Raw genomic sequence first — 23,470 nt, forward strand, 5'->3', positions numbered from 1 at the left:
ACAATTATGTTATATGGAACATTAACTATCATTTCCAAACAAGTAAAAGGAAAAAAAAAAAAAAAAGCATTTTTATGAGTTAAAATTTGGTTACTTGAACATTTCTCTATCGTCTTCCCTTTTTCTGATCAGATGAATTCTGTGCATGAAATGCATTCACGGGACAGTCCATTGCAGCCTTGTATTCTTTTTCGGGTCTGGATTTTTTCACTAAATTTGTTGGGAGGAAGTAAAAGACATATTTAGTAAAAACAAAAAGTGACTGCTCAGAGGGACTTTGGCCCTGAACTAAACCTGGACCAATTAGAACACAAAAAATCACGAGAAGAAAAACATTTAATAGTTAAAGAACAAATTCACATGAATCTTGTAGGACAAGAGCCAAAAAGTGTACGTTTGGGGGCCGTATCTATTTTCCTCTGCCACAGGGAATAAGAAAAAGCTACGTCTTTTTTCTAATGAACTTTGCATTTTTCACGGGTAATTACTATGAACCCTTGAATACTTAAAAAAGGTTTAAGACCCAAAAAAGCAGTACTCATTAATCTAAAAGAGCTAAAATTCCAACATTACCTGTCGCGATAGATTTTGTGGTCTCAACTTTAAGAACCGGCGTTTGAAATTAATGATGTGGTTGGACGATATTTGTTTAGTTAATCGAACACTATTTTTGCTACCATCCAATTTCATGTGAGCCTCTGAAAAATTTTTCCTGACATTGTGAACGTTTCTCTTTTTCATCGAACGGAAGTCAATATTATTAATAAACTAGTTTTGTACCCGTTCGTTGAACAGGAATCTTCAAAAAATAATAAACTATTTAGACAATTTTATAAAAATATCGATATGAAATACAAACTTAGTGTATATTTTATTATAACCTTTCTCAAGTATATTACTACACGCGCACTGTAATATAAAGTATTCTTCTAATATAAATTTGAACATCTAATTCAGTAAATATTAATTCAAAAATGGAAAAAATAACATTCGACGATACCATAACATTCAAAAACTTGAAAATAAATAAAAAGTGCAGTAAATAGTATCAAATAATATTCTACTCTTCAGAAACTTGTTTTTGTTTTTCTTCTGTTTGAACATTCTCCTCGATTTGTCCGTACAAATCAGTATTTATTGATTTTTCATTATCACTGTATGATAGCAAAGCAGGATAACTAAGTATAAAAAAATAAATGATTTATCGCATTCAAGATTGTGTATAACAATACGTAAAGATTATAATTTAAGAAAGTAAAATAGTATATTAAATTTACCTTCTCATACAAATCTTTTTATGAGGATTCCCTTCTTCTGTGATTTTTGTTGAACCTTCTGATGAATGATTCATATGAGGTGTATTGAAATGTTGTTGATTAGAATCATCTGTTATACTAATTGGGATCTGGGAAGAAGATACTTCAGGTTGGTATTGGTTGTCGGTTCCACCAATCTGATAATGATTTATCAAAATTAAAGACAAAAATATTATGTGAGATATAATATGTGAAATATAAGAGAAATTTATTACTAATTCAAGATATATTACTAATCTTATGTGTTCATAAAAAACAAACAGAAAATTAAAAAAATAAAATAAAATTCAAGATATGTTACTAAACTTTTACAATTGAAGATCAACATGGCTTTTTAAAAAAATATGTGTATTGAAAGAAGATGTACCTGATAATCAAGAGAAGTGGAAACCCAAAATCGATGTTTTAATGTGCCAAGCACTTGCACTGAAAATACCTAACCATGAATTTGATGTTTGAAATCAATATATTAAAGACTATATGTAGCATAGGCATAAGAAATAAGAATTGATAAGAATATAAAGAGATATTGATAAAAACATTAAAAGTAGGTTTATCTTGATTTAAGTTGTTTAAAGTACGTAATTTTGGATAGAAAATAAGAATCCTATAATATTAATAATTTTTATAAGAAATAAAAATGCGTTCTCAAGACAGATTTTACCTATCTTGAAAGACCATTTCAACTATATCGAATCCTTTAAGTGCATGGACTCCTATGGTGTGGGTCTACACACTAAATACTCCCCACCATCCGAGCAAAAATGTATTGTGAATCCTATAACCTAACAATGAGTATAACCTGCATGTTTTGATTAACAACGAACAGGTTTATAGGAATTTACAAACCCGTGCTCAAATAGGAATTTATATTTGATCGAACGGGTCAAATACATATAGTTAATTGGATTCAATTAACTTTTTCTTTTCCATAAATTTCGTGCTATGCACTATGTCTTGATAACGTACTTAATAATAAAATCTATTAAGAATCCTATTTCCAACATCAGATATTGACTTCTGTTATTAATGGTTCATTTTGAAATTAGTTACTTTTCTACTTTTTGTAGTGATAACAATTTTTATTTAATTCGGTTCCCTATGTCGTACATAAATTATTGGCATGAATTTGGAGATATATCTAATAGAGATATTTATGTCTCTTTTATTTATATCGCATTATTTTCCAGTTCCTTTTTTGGATAGGAAATAAGAATCATATAATATTAAGAATTCTCATAGGAAATAAGAATTGATATATATCTAAACAAAAAAGGAGCAAGCCACGTAAGAAACTACTTGTCATTTTGTTAAACCACGTAGGAAAGAGAAAACATGAAAGGATAAGAATGATGATACAACTTTATTATATATATATAATTAGTTGAAAATCGTCCAATACGATTTGTTTGACAAAAAAAGTTGCACTGTTGGCAGAAAATATATAGAATGTGTCACAGATATATCCGAATTGAAAAATTATTAAATTTAACAGAGTTACAAAATAAGAAAAATTATATTGTGAATCACATACCATCAAATCTGACCCATTGCATGAACTGTTCCGTAAATATACGTCGTTAGAACATATCTCAATTGCAAACCTTTTTTGACAAAAAGGGCATACATTGATTTCAGCAATAATATGTCATGCATGCCTAAGATGTGTGATGTTCTCATCACAACTTGAGGCTTGATTCTTGATGATATGTCTATTTCAGCTAGTCATGAAACCAATTGATCAAAGGCTGGTTCCATGAAGTTCTTATGAATGTGTTTCCTGCAGTGAAACCCCAGTTGCAAATTAACCAAACGTTTGTTGACAAAATAATCTATGGTTTTCTTTTCTGAGTTAAAGATTTTTCTCAGGGAACAATCAAAAATTGGGACATGTTTAATTGTTGGATGTTGCAACTGTTTATCTTAAACGCTAGAGGGAGTGCCCGCGCATTGCGCGGGTGTTTAGTGCCTGTGGGGAAAGACGTTTTTTTTGTTGAACAAATAATAGTACATTGTGAGAAGAAATAAAACTTAGTATGAAAAGATAAACGCTATAATCAATCAATTCACACAGCGTAACAGTAAAACTGTGTTAAATTGAAGGTTGTTGATAATGCAGAAAGGCAAAGCAACACAGAAAGCTAACCTTATTCCAGAATCCCCACCAAGAGCTCTTTCTTGCTGTTGCTCCAAACCTATAAGATTATAACCAATTCAAATCAATTGGGGTTAGGTAACGTGAAAAATGTTATCTTGCAACTAGGCAACGCGATAAGAGTCACTAATTGTAGGTACTAAAAACACACCGACAAAAGTAAGGGAGGAGTTGAAAAATTGGGGGAGGGGTGAAATCTAACCTCACGGTGAACCACCAGGAATAGCTGGGACTGAAGAGTATTCTGAGCTAATTAGTATGAAACCAGATAGAATTATCCCAATTCTAGAATGCAAACATGGAGAAACTGATAATCAACCGTTTGGGCATTAACATACCAACGGTTCGGCAATTGAATTGGGTGTAATTAATGACGAAATAATAGTTAATTTCAAAATTGAGATTGGATGGAAGAGAAAACGATGAGGCAAATCGTTGTAGACAAAGGCAAAAAGGGAAAACTTAACTCCTGAATCTGAAAGGAGATAAATTGACCAATGTTTGTGACTCATAAATGCGGATTATAAATGATAAAGAAATGGGTTCCTACCATTGATAGAGAAATCGTTGGCTCATTTCCAAAATCCGATTGTCATTCAAACGTTTCAGACAAAGCAACATCTCAAACGGTTATCTGCGGCTGAAAAGGGAAATTATTGGTAGTTAAGGGATATTCCAGTAATTACACCAACATACAAGCATATATGGGTTGTACAAAATGCAAAAACGGTTGCACATTAATTGCACATTCCATCAATACCCAGATGGCTCATCAATGACAATTTTAAATGTATTAAAATAGGGTCATTTCAGTAAACATACCCAAATACATGCTTCCTTAACTTGTACTTAAAGTTTTTAAACTAATACACAACATTTCACATTTCCAAAAAACACCCACCTATGCGGTTGAAATTCAACTTATTTTTTGACCAAAACTCAATCTTATATAGTATAAGGAAACATCAAATTTATTTCAGAAAGGGGCATAGATATAATTCTACAGGGCTTTACTATACATTTCACATTAAATAGCAAAAGACATATTTTGGTTCAATCATTACAATTTAAACCCTGTGATTCAGTTTGCTTTTATTTTCATTTTAAGGTTAAAATGAATTCGAAAAACTTTTACTAGCATTTTACTAGAGGTTTCGAGCCATACATACATTAGTTTTTTCTTTTTTCTTTTTATTGCAATTGCCAATAAGAAGTTGGTACTCTGTTTTCTCAATTAAGGTCGGATCATCTCAAACCTTTATATGGAGTATTAATTTTCAAATCAAATTTATCACTTTGTCCCCCAACCTATTTATCATTAATTTTTTTTATCTCCTTTAATTTCTTTCTATAAAATAGTCTTACATATTAGAGCAATCCAACTCTAAAATTCTTTATATCTGTAACCGACTAATATAAATTTATAGTATACGGTTAGGATCCAGTACAACCTTCAAATAGCAATTAAGGAATACCCTTTAATTTGTTTTCCTTTATAAAAGTGTCATATAGCTATTCAACCAAAAAAACCATTAGTACTTAACAGGACTTTTAAATAATGAGTAAGAAAATACCGAATTTTTCTTTATTAGATATGATTAGCATCATTTTAAAATAGCAACTAAAGAAACACTACGCAAATATGATACAAAAGACAAGCAAAAGAAAATTCAACCGTTGTAAACTTTTTTCAATACAAAACTGACTTCAGAAAATAGAAGTATTAGTAAAAAAAAAAAAAAATGAACACCAAACATATTGAATTTTATCTATTTGACCAAGCATCAATCTTTTCTAACTCCATTGAACCTATTCAAGCATCTACTCTCATCTAAACTCTACTTTTTGGATTTTCTTTTTTTTTTGCTTGCTTGAGAATTTCTACCGTTATTTTATCTGCTTTAAATTTCTTGCATTACATTTCAAATTGATTATTTAAACAGTTATTCTTATTGAACCCCCTTAATTAAGTATGCCTGCTCACTAATCTTGCCTCCCCAAATCTAAACCTCTGGCCGACTGCTTCCGCTAGTGTGTCTCTTTTTTCTTCTTTTTTTTTTTTGTCCATGCAAGGATGTCCGGGCTTTCGACCTGACTAATTCCCCGCGGCCCGAGAGAGGGCACCCCAACCCGCTCCGAGCGCATTAACAGCGAGACTCGAAATCTGGTGGACATGCCTAAAGAGGAACAACCACACCGGTTGAGCTATCCTGCTGGGGGCTTCCGCTAGTGTCTGAACTAACGAAAATGTGCACGATTGTCTTAACAATCTCATGGTACCTAGTTCTATATAATTTTCCATTGCATATTTTCTTTGGTGAACGTAGGTCCAAAACATGATAACATGTCATATTTAGAAGTCCTAAGAACGAAAAGTGTTAAATCTGTAGCAGCAGTTTCCTTCCTTTTTCTTCTTCCAGAACACACACACCAGAACCAGTAAAGAGATCAGTGAAAAGTATAATACTATTGTTCAATTTCTCCTCGATCATTATGCTCATTAACAAAACTAGTTTTCCAAGACAAAAGAGCGGACGTGAAGTTTCAACCGAAGCAAATTGTAACACATATAATATATATCCCAATTTGTCAAAGAGATGCAAAGTCAGAAAAAAAGGAACCAATACGTAATTTGCATCCTAAACCTACGCTAACACGTTACTTAACAACCAAAAGGAATCATTGATTATTAATTTGCTGTTTTTCAGCAGAGACGTCCTTGTCTTAATTAATAACTATTTAATAAATTTACTTCTCAGAAGTGCTAGCTAGACTTTGCCTCCTCCAAGGATCCAAAAAGCCTGACTTGCCAATTCTGCAAAACAACGTTTCAAGCTTTCGTTGGCTCCAATTTCAAACATGTTCCTCAGTTGCATTTGGTTTCTTGAGTTGCTTCTTCTTTCTCTTCTCTTTAACGTTAATTCGGCACAAACCATCGTGAAGAGTTTACCAGGTTACCCCGGAGAACTACCATTCAAGCTTGAGACTGGGTAATCGTCAATTATGTATCTTCAGTTCAGTTTATTTTCACAAGTTACAGTGGCTGAATGAAAGGTGACAATTTTACGTTCTTTATATTCAGATATGTGAGCGTGGGCAAAAATGATACCGTGCAGCTATTCTACTACTTCATTGAGTCAGAGAGAGATGCCGTCAGGGATCCTCTTGTGCTTTGGCTCACTGGTGGCATTGGTTGCTCTGCTTTCTCTGGTCTTGTTTATGAAATAGGTATGTGTACTCGGATCACGTGCCTCGCACGTTCCTGTTCAAACCAGTTGAGGGCAGAACGGTGACGTTCTATTTTTTTTTTTTTTTACACCATAATCCTACTTGTTTTTACAAGTAGGTTTGTTTGCTATTTCTTCACTTATTTCCACTCGATCGAGGGTTCAAATTGGTTTGGATTGAAACTTGTATGATCCTAATCCATGTATATTCTCATCCATTATTCACACACTAGGAAATGTATATTCTCATCTATACACTGACAGTGTATGCACTTTCATCATTAGATGCATGACACATAATCCAAATTTGAATTTGAGATCCAAATTTTGCATACGTGTCGTGCATCCAACCGTGATAGTGTATACACTGTCAGTGTATACAAAATTTACTCTTGATTTAATGTGTGTCTTTCTCCTCGAAATTTAGAAATGAGGTATATTACCCCTTCTCAACATTAATTTTGGTTAAGCAGTTAATAGTTGACTAATTTGGCAAACAGGAAATGACAACAACATTTTTGTAACAATTTACACTATGTTTTCAAAATTTTGCCCACTATATTTGTTGTTATTTATCATTAGTATTCGCTATCAGGTCTAATAATTTTTAAAAAAGAAAAAAGTATACAATACAGAAGGGAGTATTGACTACACAAAGATTTTAAGGATAATAGAGTAAAGTAACGAATTCTTGAACTTTTGCTGCTCCATAAATGATAAATCACAGCAGAAGTAATTATCCAACATTATATTATTTAGTAGGTAAGGTCAACAGGACCTCTAAATGGTTCCTAGCCAAAAATCAAGAAATTGCTAAATTAGATATTATTATTGTTGATCACTCAATACATTTGTTCAATTATAGGTCCTTTGAATTTTGATGCCGAATCTTACAATGGAAGCTTACCTTCATTTATTCTGAATCCTTATTCGTGGACAAAGGTGAAAATTTTAGCCCAACTTTAAACTACTTTAGGCATGTGTTTCCAGTCATTCATTAGCGTTTTAATCCTATATGCCTTCTGCAGATTGCCAACATTATCCTTTTAGACTTGCCTGTTGGCACCGGATTCTCCTATGCAACTACTTCTCAAGGTTACCTCTCCTCAGACACTAAATCAACAAATGACGCTTACATGTTTCTGCAAAAGGTAATTAAAACAAACATCAACATCAACATTACTAGAAATTGATAATACTATATATGTTGCTACTATGTTTTTTTTTTTTTTGTCTTTTCATTAATTGGGATAGATGGTTATTACAGTACATTTATTCCATGACTTTATGCTTAATCATGCTTCCGATCATAGGATGAAGAAATATCATGGGATATGGAAAACCAAAATTGCCTCTATTTATGCCCATCAAATTAAATTAAATGGATGTTGTAAAAGATAAATATAACAAGGCAAATACTCATGATGATTTATACATGCAGTGGCTGTTAAATCATCCCAAATTTATCAACAATCGCCTTTACATTGCCGGTGACTCCTATGGAGGGAAAATTGCTCCCATGGTCGTTTTAGAAATAACAAAAGGTGGTAATCCTGATTCATGTTTAGATAGTTATATTTAGAAAGATTTGCTTCCACCATGCTGAGAAGAGAATTATATATATATATATATATATATATATATCACCGTGTGTAGGTAATGAGGCTGGATTGACGCCCCATATGTCAATCGAGGTGACTCCCTTGAACACAATTTTTTTTTTCATTATTAGCCATTTAGTTTTGCTAAGATTTCATATAATATGTTGAAACAATAATGTTGTACTATGTTCTTCCAAAATGTTGAAAAAGGGATACTTGATTGGCAACCCTGCAGTGAATGTTCCGAAGGATGAGAATTGGAGAGTCCCATATGCTCATCGTCTGGCGCTCATATCAGATGAGTATTATGAGGTGGTACTCAAGTCTCTTGATTGTTTTTTGTTAACACTAGTTTAAAGCTGAAATTAGAAAGATTAATATTATGTTATCCAAATTATGTTTATTTCCCAAGATACTAATACTTATACTAACCTTGCTCAATTTTTCCTTTCTATACTAAACCTAACCAATGGATATTGGGCTCTTTTGGAATTGAAAAGGCAGAAGGAATATAAAAGTTTTCTCATGTTAATTCAAGGATTTGGACCTGCTGCTATTTGATGGATTTGTTTTGTTCAACTTTCTCAAGTTCGAATTCTCAGCCTTCTTACTTTTCGTACTGTAAATTTACTATCAAATCATGGACTAAAACTGAGATTACATGAATTTCAGCGGGCAAAAAGTAGCTGTGATGGGGAATACATGAATCCAAACCCGAACAATGCAGAATGCCAGTTTGCTCTTCAGCTTATTAAACAGGTAACAGCCTTACAGGTGCATTAGCATTGCTGCTGAGTGCTGACTAACCAGTATCTTCCATTATGTTATAGAACACCGAGATTCAATTAAAGCAATTCTTTTTCCTACTGCAGTGTACCAGCAATATATGCCTTTCTCATATTTTGGAACCAATATGCAAATTTCGAGCCCCAAAACTAGATGGACTCAAATGGGATCTAACATATTTTGAAGAAGATCCAAATGACATTCTCCTCCCGTCATCCGATCAAGAAAATCCAAAGTGTCGCGTAACTTCTTCCTCCTCCTCGTTTGAAATTTATATACTAACTTTTACACATTATTTTTACTTCATAGCATGCTATATATCTTTCCCTGATTCTAAATATTTGCTAAAGTCAACTTCCATTGGGCATGTAGTTTACTGATTATGTGCTGTCCTATGTATGGATGAACAACCCAAGTGTCCGAGAAGCTCTTCAAATTCGAAAAGTAAGTTGGGCACGAGGAGGAAAAGCATGCGTCAATCCTTAAATGTTTTTTAAGTTGTGCCATCTAATCTTGTTTTCTAACCAATTTTTTCTGTTTAATTGCAAGGGCACAAAGGAAAAATGGAAAAGATGCAATGGGAGCTTACCAATATCATATGACCAAGATGTGACAAGTGTATTTGACCATCATCAGGTTCTTAGCACAAAAGGATATCAAGCTCTAGTGTACAGGTTAAGGATGGGATATCTGCTGCATCCTTATATTTGTCACGCTCTTGAATCATCATGCATTTCTTGTTTTGTCTTGTCATCATTAGGCGCAATTGAATAGCTCATCAACAATATACTTCAATTGCAATGAAAAATATAGAAAATAAATATATATCAATCAGCAGTTCAGCACAGATTCATTGGCAGAGCAGGAAATTTTATTGATCATGAATTAGATGGTTAATTTGCAAGATTCCAAGTACTTGATGCAAAAACTAATTGAGCATCTATCAATGAAGTTTGTGAAAATGCCCAAAATTTTATTCCTTTAAGAAGTAGGGACTAGGAAATGCATTTTGCACTCAATTGTCCATTTTGATCAGTCAGTCCACCTACATCCCTACTTCTCCTGCAGTGGTGATCATGATATGATGATTCCCTACATTGGCACACTCCAATGGATACGTGATCTGAATCTTACTCTTGAGGAGGATTGGCGACCTTGGTTTCTCAATGGTCAAATTGCAGGGTTCGTTTTCAAATTTTTAGCTGTATTTAAAAGTTGTTTTCTTTTACTCCTTAAAATTTTCCCCACTAAGAGCCAATACATGAGATTTATAAGTAACCAAATATTCAAGAAATTGTCCCTTTCAGGTACACATTGAAGTACCAGTACCAGGAAGATCAGTGCTATCTCACGTTTGCAACTGTCAAGGCAAGACAAATTCCTTGGCCATGAGTCTTTTTCCTCAGAATATGCAAGGAAACATGAAACAAGTTAACATATTACTACGTTTGTTATATATTCTCAGGGTGGAGGTCACACAGCTCCAGAATACAAGCCAAAAGAATGTTTTGCCATGATCGACCGATGGTTCTCTTACTATCCTTTGTAGATCAAGAAAGAAAGGCTTCAAGAGAATATTTCTCTACAGTTACCAGAAAGATCCAATTCAAGATTCCAATTTTATTATTTCAATCATCACAGAAAATACTAGTAAGATGACCATTTGCAAAATTCTTTCTACGTTAATAAGGCTCAACATTTTCACCTTCAGTGATGTAAAAGAGTAAAATACTCTCGTTTGGTCTAGAATTTGTCAGTTCCGGGTGGAATGAGCCAAGACACACTATCAACTAGGAAATTGATGATTGAAAGGAAGTAGTATGCGATAAAGAGTAGTAACTTGTAAACCTCCTATCCATGTCTACTAATCTATACCCGTGAGTTTGGTACTACCCCAATTTCCATCTTTTCCATATCCGATGAAATATAAAGAAATCGCTTTATCATCCAACCAGATGTCCAAACAGACTTGGTGAATCCACTCATACCTTTACCCCAATTTCTCTTCTGATTTTCTTTTATGCTTAGTTTGGGAGTTTAAAGAAGATAAGAGAAGTAGATAAAGTTTAGGTTAGAAAACATTGGAGAGAAGAGAAAGGATAGGAACACTCTTCCATCTTCTTGGAGAGTGGTGGAAGAGAAATGGAGAGAAAAAGATTGGTAATATGAGTATTAATTATTGGAGTTTGTCTTGATGTACAAATATGCCAATTCACAACCAGTAAATAACTCAATCTCGCTTTCCTATAATTTTTACCCCTTTGGGAGAGACAGTTTAATTTCTTGAGCCATTCATCCTTCCATTTCTTTACTTTTCTCTCTATTTACACCTCTCTCTCTCTCTCTCTTTCTGCCCTTCGTTAGCAAGTTAATAAATTCTAATATCTCCTGATAATGTTCAATGTCAAAAAATTGAAATCAAATGCTAAAATTATGGGTGCATAAATTCTTAATTTTCAAGGCTGAGTATATCTCAAAATTTTGAGGTTGGAAGCTTCAAGTGTTTGGAAATTATACAAATTCTAAATTAGTTAAGAGGAGAAAATAGTACCCATCAAGGAGTACATCCAATTAACCGGATTACACTGCGCAGTGCCTTCAAATTTCTTAAAGCAACACACAAATATTAAATTGTGCTACTTAGCATTTGCCAAATTATTAGAATAACTCCACTAATAATAGAGGCAAGCATAAGAGTCTATTTAACGCCACTAATCATTATTTGAGTGATGGTAATTACTCAAAGAAACAATTATACTGGAACATTCAAAACCAATCACTAAATTGAGCACCCTCGTGTTGTTGAAACTTTACGGTTTAAGTTTTATTAATTCTTTAGATTTGTAGCATTGTTCTTTAGATCTTATTGTATCTATGTATGTGTGACGTAATTTTTGTCATTAGTGTAAATTTAATTTAATGAAAATATGGTGTTTTATCCAAAAAGAAAAAAAAATGAATATCTCAAATCTTTGAACTCAATTAAGCGTTTGGTAGTCCTAACTCCTAAAGCTAGTCGTCCACTTTCTATCTTGAACTGCAACATTTCATTTCTCTCCTTAATAATTGTGCTCAAGTACTAAACTTATTTTCCAACCAACCAAATCAAATTAGAATAGCTAACTTGACCAACCGGCCGAACATATATACGAAACAAGGAAATGGAATTGCGTAAACAACCAGCCTATTTGCTTCACTATTTGCCCCGAGGCCTGGACTTCTAGAGTTCTTTCACTCCTCCTCTGTCCTCACAGAATTTGGTTCACATGCATGTGCACGAGTTTGCATTAATAGGCTTGATACTTAATTTACTTCTTCTTTTCCTTCTCTTAATTAACGTTGCAGATGCACAAATCATTGTGAAGTCTCTGCCAGGTTACCCAGGAGCACTACCTTTCAAACTTGAAACTGGGTAATCCATCGTTTAATCTCCTTCTTCTTCTTCTTCTTCTCCTTCATCGTTTAAACTTGATTGCATTAAACTTGTGGTCAGATACGTTGGGGTGGGAGAAAATGATAGCGTGCAGCTGTTCTACTACTTCATCGAGTCGGAGAGAGATGTCAGCATGGACCCTCTCGTGCTTTGGCTCACCGGTGGCCCCGGTTGTTCTGCATTTTCCGGTCTTGTTTACGAAATCGGTATGCTCTCTGCTTTTTCCGGTCTTGTTTACAAAATTGGTATGGGTATGCTCTCTTGAGTCTCGTTCCAACATTTTTCCTCTTTTAGCAGGCGGGGAGCTAGATTTAAGAAACGGACAAGACTTGTGGAAAACGGACAAAACTGTTACGTTTATTAGACATTAGTGGGTGGGATGATTTAGTTTAGATGATGATAAAAGATTGGGATAATTCTGTTAATTTCACTGAACTCTCTTGAAGCTTTTAATATTACACTTAACTCCCTTGATGATAAACAATGATTATAATAATATTCATAATTTTTCAAAAGACAAGCCATTGATTAAAAAGGGAAAAGATAACAGAAAATAGAAAACAATTCTTCTTGATCAGGCCATATATTGTGGTCAAACTATTTCAGTTATAACCATTAAATTGTAACATTCTATCACTCAAATATACTAATCAGGGTAGACGTCTCCTTCCTTCTAGCATCAAATATGTTATTGCTATTGATGATGATGGAAGCAATCATCTTTGCCAACAACCCAATTATTCATATTATTGAGCATAAAAAAGCTACTGAATTACGGAAAAATATAATTTGATAGACTGTACTAAAATTATTATCCCAAACTTGCACTTTTGTTGATGTTTTGCCTTTTAAAAAATTTTTATGATTATTCATACTAAGGAAATTTAGATGAGGGCAATTTTGGGCATTCATATACTTTTTTTCGTCTTACGTCATCAAGGTGAAACCCAAACTTATGTACTAAGGGAGGTATGTGTAATTTTCAAAACGTGAGAAGAGCTGTCTAAAATTACTAGAAACCTCAAGGGAGCTTTCTGAAATTATCCTAAAAGATTTGAACAATAATAGTTTATTGACTACTAAGGTACTTTATTTACCATCCACTAAGCTGCAGCTACTTCTTTAAAAGTAGGTCCTTTGTCCTTTGATGATGAACGTTACAATGGAAGCTTGCCTTCATTGCATGCAAATCCCTATGCATGGACAAAGGTGCTCAATTTATCTCAGATCCATTAAACTGCTCTCAACATCTGTATTGAAAATTTATTTGTAATTTGCTGCTCATGTGTTCAGCAGATTGCCAGCATTATCCTTTTGGACTTGCCTGTTGGTACCGGATTCTCGTATGCAACTACTTCTCAAGGTTACTTCTCCTCCGACACTAAATCAACAAAGGATGCTTACCTTTTCCTGCAAAAGGTGACTTGAAAAAATCTCCCAACCATCAGTTGATTTTTTAATAATTTTAGTGTAGCTAGCATATCATATCACTTTGGAGAAGAAATATCGCGGGAGGGACCGATATTAAATGATTCTCTTTTTAATCTTTAATTGAATTGACACCCGAAAGATGAATAAAACTATGATGATAATCCAATGCAGTGGCTGTTAAATCACCCCAGATTCATGAAGAATCGCCTCTACATTGCTGGTGACTCCTACGCAGGGAAAATTGTTCCAATGGTTGTTTTAGAAATATCAAATGGTGGTAATGCGATTATTGTATTAAGTTTTTCATGATGGAAGTAGCTTCCACCATGCTCAAAATGAAACTGATCATTACTCTGTTTAGGTAATGAGGCTGGATTGAAGCCACGGATGTCAGTCGAGGTGAATCCCTCAAAATACACCTTTTTTTTTTATTTTTCGGTTTCAATCATTAGTTTGCTACACTTTATGCTGGCTATACTGATATTTGAAAATTTTAATTTCTGTGTTTTTCCAAATCTTGAAAAAGGGATACATGGTTGGCAACCCAATAACGGATTCTAGGAAGGATGAGAACTGGAAAGTCCCTTACGCTCATCGTCTGGGACTTATATCAGATGAGTATTACGAGGTTTTACTTTCTTCCTCAACTTTCACAAACTTCCTTTAACTGTTGTGTGCTTTAATTTGTCTGTTCCACAGTCCCCAAATGATAGTAAATGTGATGTTTCATTTCATTTCATCACATAGAGATCCCTCTTCTTTTTTTTTGTGAAAATTTGACTAGATCATTGAGGCTAGCTATTTAATTTCAGCGGGCTAAAAGTAGCTGTAATGGGGAATACATCAATCCAAGCCCAAATAATACAGAATGCTTGTTTGCTCTTCACCTCATTCAAGAGGTAGGGATGTTGCAAGTGTGTTCGACTATCACCAGGTTCTTAGTAGGAAAGGATATCAGGCATTAATATACAGGTTAAGTATATGTCCTCTTGCCTCTCCTGACTTGTTACAGTTTTGAATCGTTTCTTGTTCTCTTTAGTTACAAATTGAAGATCCGATCAACACAGTGCTTTTCTACAACAACGACAAAATGGACAAAGATATAGATTCTTAAACAAAATTTTCTATAGTTTAATTATCATTGGAAAATATGCATTTCGTAAATTAGATTATCAGTTGGAGTAAAATTATAAGACCTGATGGACCAAATAATTGAGAGTTTATCTGAATAAGGCCTAATGATTTGTTCTGAAATAATTGAGAGTTTATCCGAATAAGGTTTTGTCCAGAAATTGCAGTTATAAGTCCAGTTTTGATCCCCCATTGTGTACCCTATTTCTTTTGTTCCCCTGCAGTGGTGATCATGATATGGTGGTCCCTTACCTTGGAACACTTCAATGGATACGTGATCTCAATCTAACTGTTGAGGATGATTGGCGACCTTGGTTTGTCAATGGTCAAATTGCAGGGTTAGGTTTCATTGCTACCTGTATTCAACAGTTTCTTTGCAATATATACCAAAAATTGTGTGACCTAAGCTAACAGCAATGCAATAATTTGTCCCCTACAGCTACACACTGAATTACCAATTCAAAGAAGATGTATGCTGTTTCACATTTGCAACAGTAAAGGTGAGAAAATGTTAACCTAATTCTTTCTTCCGATAACGCACGAAAGCATGGACTAAGTAATACTCCCCTTTCTTGTTTTCTCAGGGTGCAGGTCACACTGCTCCAGAATACAAACCAAAAGAATGTTTTGCCATGATTGACCGGTGGTTCACTAATTATCCCTTATAGATCGAGATAAAAAAAAAAAAAAAGTTTCTAGAGTTTGTAGGACTTACAATCACATTTATGTATTTTGTCCCATTCACCTTAAGACTTGATGTTGTATCAAGCGTTTAAGTTGAGATATCAATATTTGTGATTTCGTGATAAGCTTTACCCATTCCCTTTTGAAGTACACAAAATGTGTAAAATCCAAATGTGAATCGGCGGCCTTCTCTGCAGGCTGATTAATAGCATTGTACCTCTTTTTTCAAAAAAAAAAAAAAAATCAGTTGAAACCGTAAAAAAATCGACCAAACGTATGAACTGGTTGGATCATTTGACCTCGGTTTCCAAACTTTTCTTTCTTGTTTTTCTCAAACATCATACAAGTGACCTAACTTGTAAATCTTGCATTTATTATCAGGAATAAAAAAATACCGTTAAATCACTCACATCCTTAAACAATCTATAAATCAAGGGGCTTTTAATTCCAACTTGCATTAGAGAGCCATGTAGGCTTTTAATCCCTATCATCTTATCAATTTAACATGGAGGATTCCAACTTGCATTAGAAAGCCATATTCCCCACAGAAAGCTCTCAAATTGGGTATATTTTGGTTTAATTTAGTTTTACAATTAGTTTAATAACTAATTGTCTCTGCCAAAGTATCTATTATTCGTTTTTGTTGTTTTCTTTTTGTTGTTTGTTTCCTTAAAATGGGCCCTCAAATTGACTTGAAGTAGTATTCAATTACCTTGCATACAGACAGTAGTAATCATGTAATAAGATCGATTGTGCTGACAGGTTGATTTATGCATCCTTTGTCGTTTGTTACGATTCAGGCTTTCAAGTATAACATTTAGGTTTCATATTCAATTTACTTGATTGTTTTGCTACAGATTGGTTTTTCATTTGTTATATGAAACTTGAGGATATATATATGATAAGACTACCAACATCTAGGACCTGCCTCATAAGGTTATATTTCTTGACATATAGTAACTAAAAGTCCAAAGTACAACGAATCATGTACCAGTACGAGCTGCTCATTCCCAGATCTTCTCTTAGTTTCTATCTTTGCATAAGGATGATTATTTTTTCTTTATCAAACTTCTTGATTTCAGGACTGAAATCCAAGAAACACATGATGGAATCATACACTTAATGGGGCAGAAATTGTTCTAATTTTAAGCAGTATATGTGTTCATCTAAGTATCTGCAATTTCACCATAAGAACGCTTCCAGACGCATGGGAAAAGTTGACTTGTATCCATGGTTCGAAGTCTCGGTCGAGACCGAGACGACTCGACCGAGTCGTCACCGTCTCGGCCCCTACCGATACGATACCGTGACGAAATGATACCGAGATACTTGACTCGCCGAGAAACCGGCCGAGACGTCACCGCGACGGATTGACTCGGCCGAGTCACACCGAGTCACTCCGAGTTATCCCGAGTCAAGACGAGAAATCGGCCGAGTTACACCGTGACGGATTGACTTGGCCATTTCTTTTGCTATTTTTTATTATTTTTGTTTAGCATACTTTTTTTATATTATTAATAATTTTTAGAATATTAAATACTTTAAAATTTGCGTCTCACCGAGATCGCGACCGATATGTCGAAACCGATGTGGAACGTTCCGGACCGCGACCGTGACCGCAACCACGACTTTGAACCATGCTTGTATCTTGTTCATCCAGTGGAGTCCAATTTTTTTTTTTTTTTTTTTTTTTTAGGTATGGAAGGTGCAACTTCACCCTCTTTACCTTTGAATTCACAGTCAATGGTACAAGGGTCTACTACTGTACAAAATCCTCGACGAAAAAAATGATCGTGCATGGAAACATGTAATAGAGGGTCAAAATCTTGAAGGCAAAAAGGTTCTAATATGCGGGTTTTGCAGCATCTCTTTGGTTGCTTGTGGTATTAATGGAATGAAGCAACATCTTGTTGGATTAAAAGGTAATGTTAGTTCATGCAAAAAAGCATCACCTGATGTTCGTTTCTTATTAAAAGGGCCATTGGAAGAGACCGTGCAAATGGTAAAAGAGAAATAATTGGTCTACCTGCAAATTAAACCAAATAATAATGATGATGTTGATGACGATGAATTAAACCAAATTAAACCAGATTTTACTGGCTATTTGTATGAATTGCATTTGGTTGCTGATTTCACATGCAAACACGTTTTTATGAATAAAATGTCCTTTCTGATGTCTTTTGTTTCTTCAAGCTAAGTGACTCTTATATCTAAATGCGCCATATTTCATATTATTTTGATGTAAATTGCCACTTTTAGACATTGAAATGGTGATAATTTAGAATTTGCTTCTTGAAGTGTTTGAATCATATTGTTGTTTTTGGAGAATTAACATATTTTAATCGTGAATTCACATTTGTATAGTATAATTTCAAGGGCAAAATGGAAACAAAATGTGCTTCCCTTCACACCAAAAAAAAAAAAAAAAAAAAAGCACATCACCTCCCATTTCCCTCAATTTTCATCCACCAAACCCTATTTCTAATTTTCAACCACCAAACCCCAATTCCCAACAACAGATAACACATATCTACCTTGTATATAAGAAAAGAGCAAGGTTTACTGTTTTCCTTTCCTCTTGCCACATGGCTTCTTAATTATCTGACAAGTGGCAAGGTAAAATGTTTCTTGCAAATTGTCTAAATCTAAAGCTTCTCTTGTCCGAAGCCTTCTATTTCTTTGCCTTCTTTTGCCATTGCACTGTTACTGTAGCATGCTGTCTCATTGACACATGGCATTCTTGGTGAATTTTTGAGCTTTCATTCTTTCCTTTTCTTTTTATAGGCAACGGTAGATAGATAGATTGGACTGCATTGCACAATGACCAAATTTGGTCTGGCCTTGGCATTCAAGTATGAGGTCCAATTATTTTTATTGAATTTTTCAATTTGTAAGCTTTTGATAGATGTAATTCAATTACAAATTATTATTATTATTATTATCATTATTTCAATTTATATTTATTATGATGTCAATTTGAGAGAGTATTTTTCAGATCATCGTATTTTCAAAAACAAAAAGAAATGTTTAAAATTGATTTCAAGCTCTAGGTCTTGGACAGATGTAATCCAATTATAATATTATTATCATCATCATTATTTGAATTTATATTTATTACGATTTGAAATATCATTTAAACTTATATTTCACAGATTAACTTGACTTTATTAAAAATCATAGAATTCTATTCGTCTTTTTGAAAGTTTATATTTTTTTATTTTTTGCTACGTTGTTAATATAACTTTTGCTATTTTAGAAGCCGTCAAAAAATGATAGAAAAATTGTCACATTTTCAAAAATTAAAAGAAATATCCAAATTTGATAGCAAGAATTTTATTATTTTAATCTTCATGCTAAAAAAATATTTAAACTTTCTTAATCAAACCTTGGCTATTTTTGAACTCGGAGGAAAAGAAAAAGATATCTTCAAAGTGGGAAAATGATAAAAAAAAAAAAAGAAAAGAAATTGGTTCCAATTTGTTATAAATGCAAAAATGAAATAGCCAACTAATAGAATACACACTTTCGAATCAATTTTATTTTAATTTATTGATATGTGAACATCTGTCTTTTATTTTGACAAAAAAAATTTTTGTTGAGCAAATGATTGCAATAATTTCTGAATGACAAAAAATATATGCTTTTGTTTTTTTAAGGAATGGCAGGGTAAAATGTTTCTTGCAAATTGTCTGAATCTAAAGCTTCTCTTGTCCGAAGCCTTCTATTTCTCTTCTTTCTTTTGCCATTGCAATGCTTTTTTTCTCAAATTGCCGTTGAATCACTTCGTAGCAGCAGAAAAAAGGACGAATTCACTGGTAAATTCAAACCAAATACAATCCCTAAAAGAAGTTGATTCTTGGGGCAAGTGCAATCACGTGCATGTGGAGGGTTTTTGTGGTTCTAACCGAGAGAAAGTACAATGCTTTGTTCAGAAAATTGGTAGAACAGTAGCATCTTTTGCAGGTTCATATTCGGCTATCTGAGTGGAAGAAACGGAGAAGAGGAGATTTTGCTACCAAACCCAGCAGGTCAACACCCCTCTTCAAGCCTTCTATTTCTTTTCCTTCTTTTGCCATTGCACTGTTTCTTTCCCAAATTGCCGTTGAACCCTTTTCCTCCTTTCTCTCTACCACACGGCTCTTCTGAGCACAAATTCGGCACATTTATCCTCAGCAAGTCCAATTCCAGCCGCCTATGCTACCAAACCCAGCAGGTCAACAACCCTCTTCAAACATGCAAAAAGTTTGGATATGACAACAGATTATAGGGGCCTAGGCTGTGCTTAGCACAGCCAATAACCTCCTAGTAGTTTTATAAATTGGTTTGTTTGGATAGTGATATTATCTCAAATAATATTTCGCTTGCATCATAGACACATTTCCCAACTCACCTTTTTGTATTTCCAACCACCTTTTTATCTCACATACATCACATCACAAAAAGTGCTACAGTAATTATTCCAAATAATATTTCAAATAATACACTATCCAAACAAATTTAGACACTAACATTGGATGAATGACAACTATGCAATATTTGAATTTGAACTCCAACTTTTGCATATGTATCATGGATCCAACGGTAATAGTATATACACTGTTAGTACATGTAAGATTTACTCTTATAATATTACATAATATATGCAACAAATCACGATATTGCGCTATTTAGACAAAATTTTATTATGTGTGCTGATTCACTAGTGCTTCTCGATCGTTTTTACCTTTTTCCAATCTGAGCCCTAGCTTTTTTCTTCATCGCCTTTTTATGAGGGTGTATTTGTTCAAGTTTTGCTATTAGGAATTGGGGTTTGGTTACTTAACATCAAAAATAAACTTTTAGTGTCTGTCTAAAAATGGGGAGAAGAGGTTTTTTTTTTTTTTTGTGTGAAGGGAAATGAATTTGATTTCCATTTTGCCTTGAAAATTATGTGAACATAAGGTAGGCATGCATTTTTGACTGAAAAATTGAACAAAAATGAGCTCTAGGACCAAACGGGCAAATTTTTTTATATTTGAGGGACTATTTTAGTTGATTTTAAATGTGAAGAACTAAACAAGTTTTTCTTGAAAATGTGAAGGACCAAATTGATAATTCTCCCTACAAACATGTGTTTACATTTCTATTCTTGAGAAAAGCAATGTATATGCACTCATTAAAAATTCCAGTCACAATGTACTCATTTACGAATGACTTAATAAAAATTAAAGTTTATTAAAAAATACATTTTTGAAAACGTGTCATGAAAGCCAAATTTTTTACTAGATCGAATACTAATACAACTCTATGTCCTAGTGTCTTAGTGTAATAAATTAAGCATTTTCTGTGTGGATCCTTAGACTTCTCAATTGAAAATCAAGGTTTTTAAATAAAGAAGAAAGACCTAAAAGCAAAATTTTCCAAGAATTTGTACGTCCACCAAAAAGCAAGGGCCATTATTGAATAACACCAAAATAAGTTAAGCTACTATCCAAGTAACAATAGAATAGAGATCAGATCATCCACGTTTCCTTAGACTTTAACACCACATAAATTCAAAGAATTGAAGCTAACCGTTTTGATGGCAAGATGTGGGGGTGATAAATTCAAAGATGAACTTCATCTCTATGATTCCCAACTTTATTCCTATTAGTGACTTTTAAACATGACAAGGTAATGAATGGACAATTGCAAAGAAATTGGAGCAGTGGGACAGTTTCGGTGACCAAACCAAGGAGGACTTTGACACCAGGTTTTGGATGCTGCCAAGTTGATTGGTTGGACATTACTTAACCTTCTGTTTCCTTGTTGACATAATTTGGCTGAATAAAGCCGTATGCAAAAGGCCTTAGCACTAGTCTATTAATCCATGATTCGCTCTTAATTTCTAAGGTTCTCTTGGAGTCTAGAGCTTCCTCCTCCGGTCAATTCACGCCTAAATACAAACCGAAACAAAGTCAAGAGTGGCGGGCATCAATAGCAAGACTTTTTCTTGTTTTCTTATAAATAATACCAAGACTTCACATAATATTGAAGGTAAATTTTAATTCACTTATAATGTGTTTCTTTTATGCCTGTGTAAAATATATATAATTATTCATTGTTTTATTCGAGGTAAATTACATACTTCCTTTGGTTTTCCAAAAAACAAAATTTACGACCTTCCATAGTAGTAATTGTTACCATATGACTAAAGAAACTCTCTCTTTTGAAATATTCCAAATATTTATTATATCTATTGAAGCAGTCCACCACTGAGAGACATGTAGACCATATTGAATTTGAAGGTGTCAATGCGAATGAATTTAAAAAGGAGGAAATGGATGAATCCCGGGAGCCTTTTGCAGAAAAATTTTTACATTTTCCGTGATTATATTTATACCTCACATATATCAAATCGTTACAGTATATTTTTTCACAAAAGCTCCTAAAAATAGCAATACAAACGGGGCCTTTGTTTGCACAGGAGGATTGCTGGATCTCATCCTTATGCATACTAGATTATCAATTCTATCTACAGTTTGTATTTGCTTCTTTTTTCAGTGTGGCGGCACGTACTAGTACTATAATACATAGTAAAGTTGATGTTTAAGTCTCTAATTATGCTACAATATAATTGCATTTATGTGTTATTCTTCCTACTACAACCTCATTCAGTTAAAGTTAACTAATCATTTAACTATTTATCAAACAAAAATTTATTTAGCTGTGCCCTGTATGATACGCTGTCTTGAACTGTTCCGTCTTTAGTTTTTGATGCTTTTTAAGAAAGGAAGAAATTTCTTTACACTGATAGTATATATAAGTTAATCCCAAAAATTTATTATACACGAACAAAATATATCACATATAGAGAGTGCAACACTTAATGTGGGCTCTATTTGGATATCTCAATTTTTGAAAAATAATTTTTTCATATACAATATTACAATAATATACAAACAAAAACAACTCAAAAAACACCATATCCATACAATATATCAAAAACAATTCCAAATATATATATAAAAAAAATACACCACTACCCATCACTCTCCACCACCATGGCCACCACCCCCACACCCACGATCCTCTCTCCTCTCTCCTCTCTCTCTCTCTGCCCGTATTTCCTTCCTCTCTCCTCCTCCTTCTCTTTTTTCCCTCTTCCTCTCTCTCCTTCTCCTTCCTCCTTTCTTCTTTTCCTTTCCCCGCCACCCAATTTCCTTTCCCTCCACTGAACGCAACTTTTCTAATCACGATCAAATTTGATTGCGACCAAGACGGTCATGGTTAGAGGGATGGCTAAAGTCGCAGCCACCATCGACGAGCGGGGGAGGAGTTTGGGGTTGGAAGGAAGGAGGGGAGGGGGGAGAAGGGAGAAGGGAAAGGAAAGAGGGAGGAGAAAAGGAAGAGAAAGGAGAGAGGGGGAGGAAAAGGGAGGGGGTGGTGGTGGGTCGTGTAAAATTTTTTTAAAAATATCTCAAAAAAATTATAAATTATAAAAATATTCAAAAATATATTTTAAAAATACTTCTAAAAATGATTCAAAAAATATTTATAGTAAAAATTTTTCATATATACAACTATAGTAAAATTTTTAAAAAATATCCCAAAAAACAGCTAAGATAAATAGAGCCGTGATTGTAGACTATATATTATAGCAAATACAATAACTTCTAGTACAAAAAGTAATACAATCCAATTGCCCCAATCTTGGATATATACACGGACGATTCCATACGCTTTGG

General features: G+C 33.8%; 1 protein-coding gene and 1 pseudogene across 1 annotated transcript; both read left to right on the top strand.

The window, feature by feature from the left end:
* The first annotated feature begins 6,233 nt into the window (after positions 1–6,233).
* On the top strand, positions 6,234–10,977 carry LOC113704913 (serine carboxypeptidase-like 17). The gene is made up of 14 exons (XM_027226778.2): positions 6,234–6,461; positions 6,554–6,699; positions 7,564–7,640; positions 7,727–7,849; positions 8,140–8,242; positions 8,355–8,392; positions 8,510–8,611; positions 8,972–9,058; positions 9,172–9,327; positions 9,458–9,529; positions 9,635–9,759; positions 10,154–10,267; positions 10,393–10,453; positions 10,551–10,977. The coding sequence occupies exons 1-14, from the start codon at positions 6,331–6,333 to the stop codon at positions 10,632–10,634; spliced, it is 1,419 nt and encodes a 472-aa protein (XP_027082579.2). The 5' UTR covers positions 6,234–6,330; the 3' UTR covers positions 10,635–10,977.
* Positions 10,978–12,155: 1,178 nt separating this feature from the next.
* On the top strand, positions 12,156–15,889 carry LOC113702740 (serine carboxypeptidase-like 18; annotated as a pseudogene).
* Positions 15,890–23,470: the final 7,581 nt, after the last annotated feature.

This window comes from Coffea arabica, chromosome 8e (genome assembly GCF_036785885.1).
Source record: "Coffea arabica cultivar ET-39 chromosome 8e, Coffea Arabica ET-39 HiFi, whole genome shotgun sequence".
Lineage (NCBI taxonomy): Eukaryota > Viridiplantae > Streptophyta > Magnoliopsida > Gentianales > Rubiaceae > Coffea > Coffea arabica.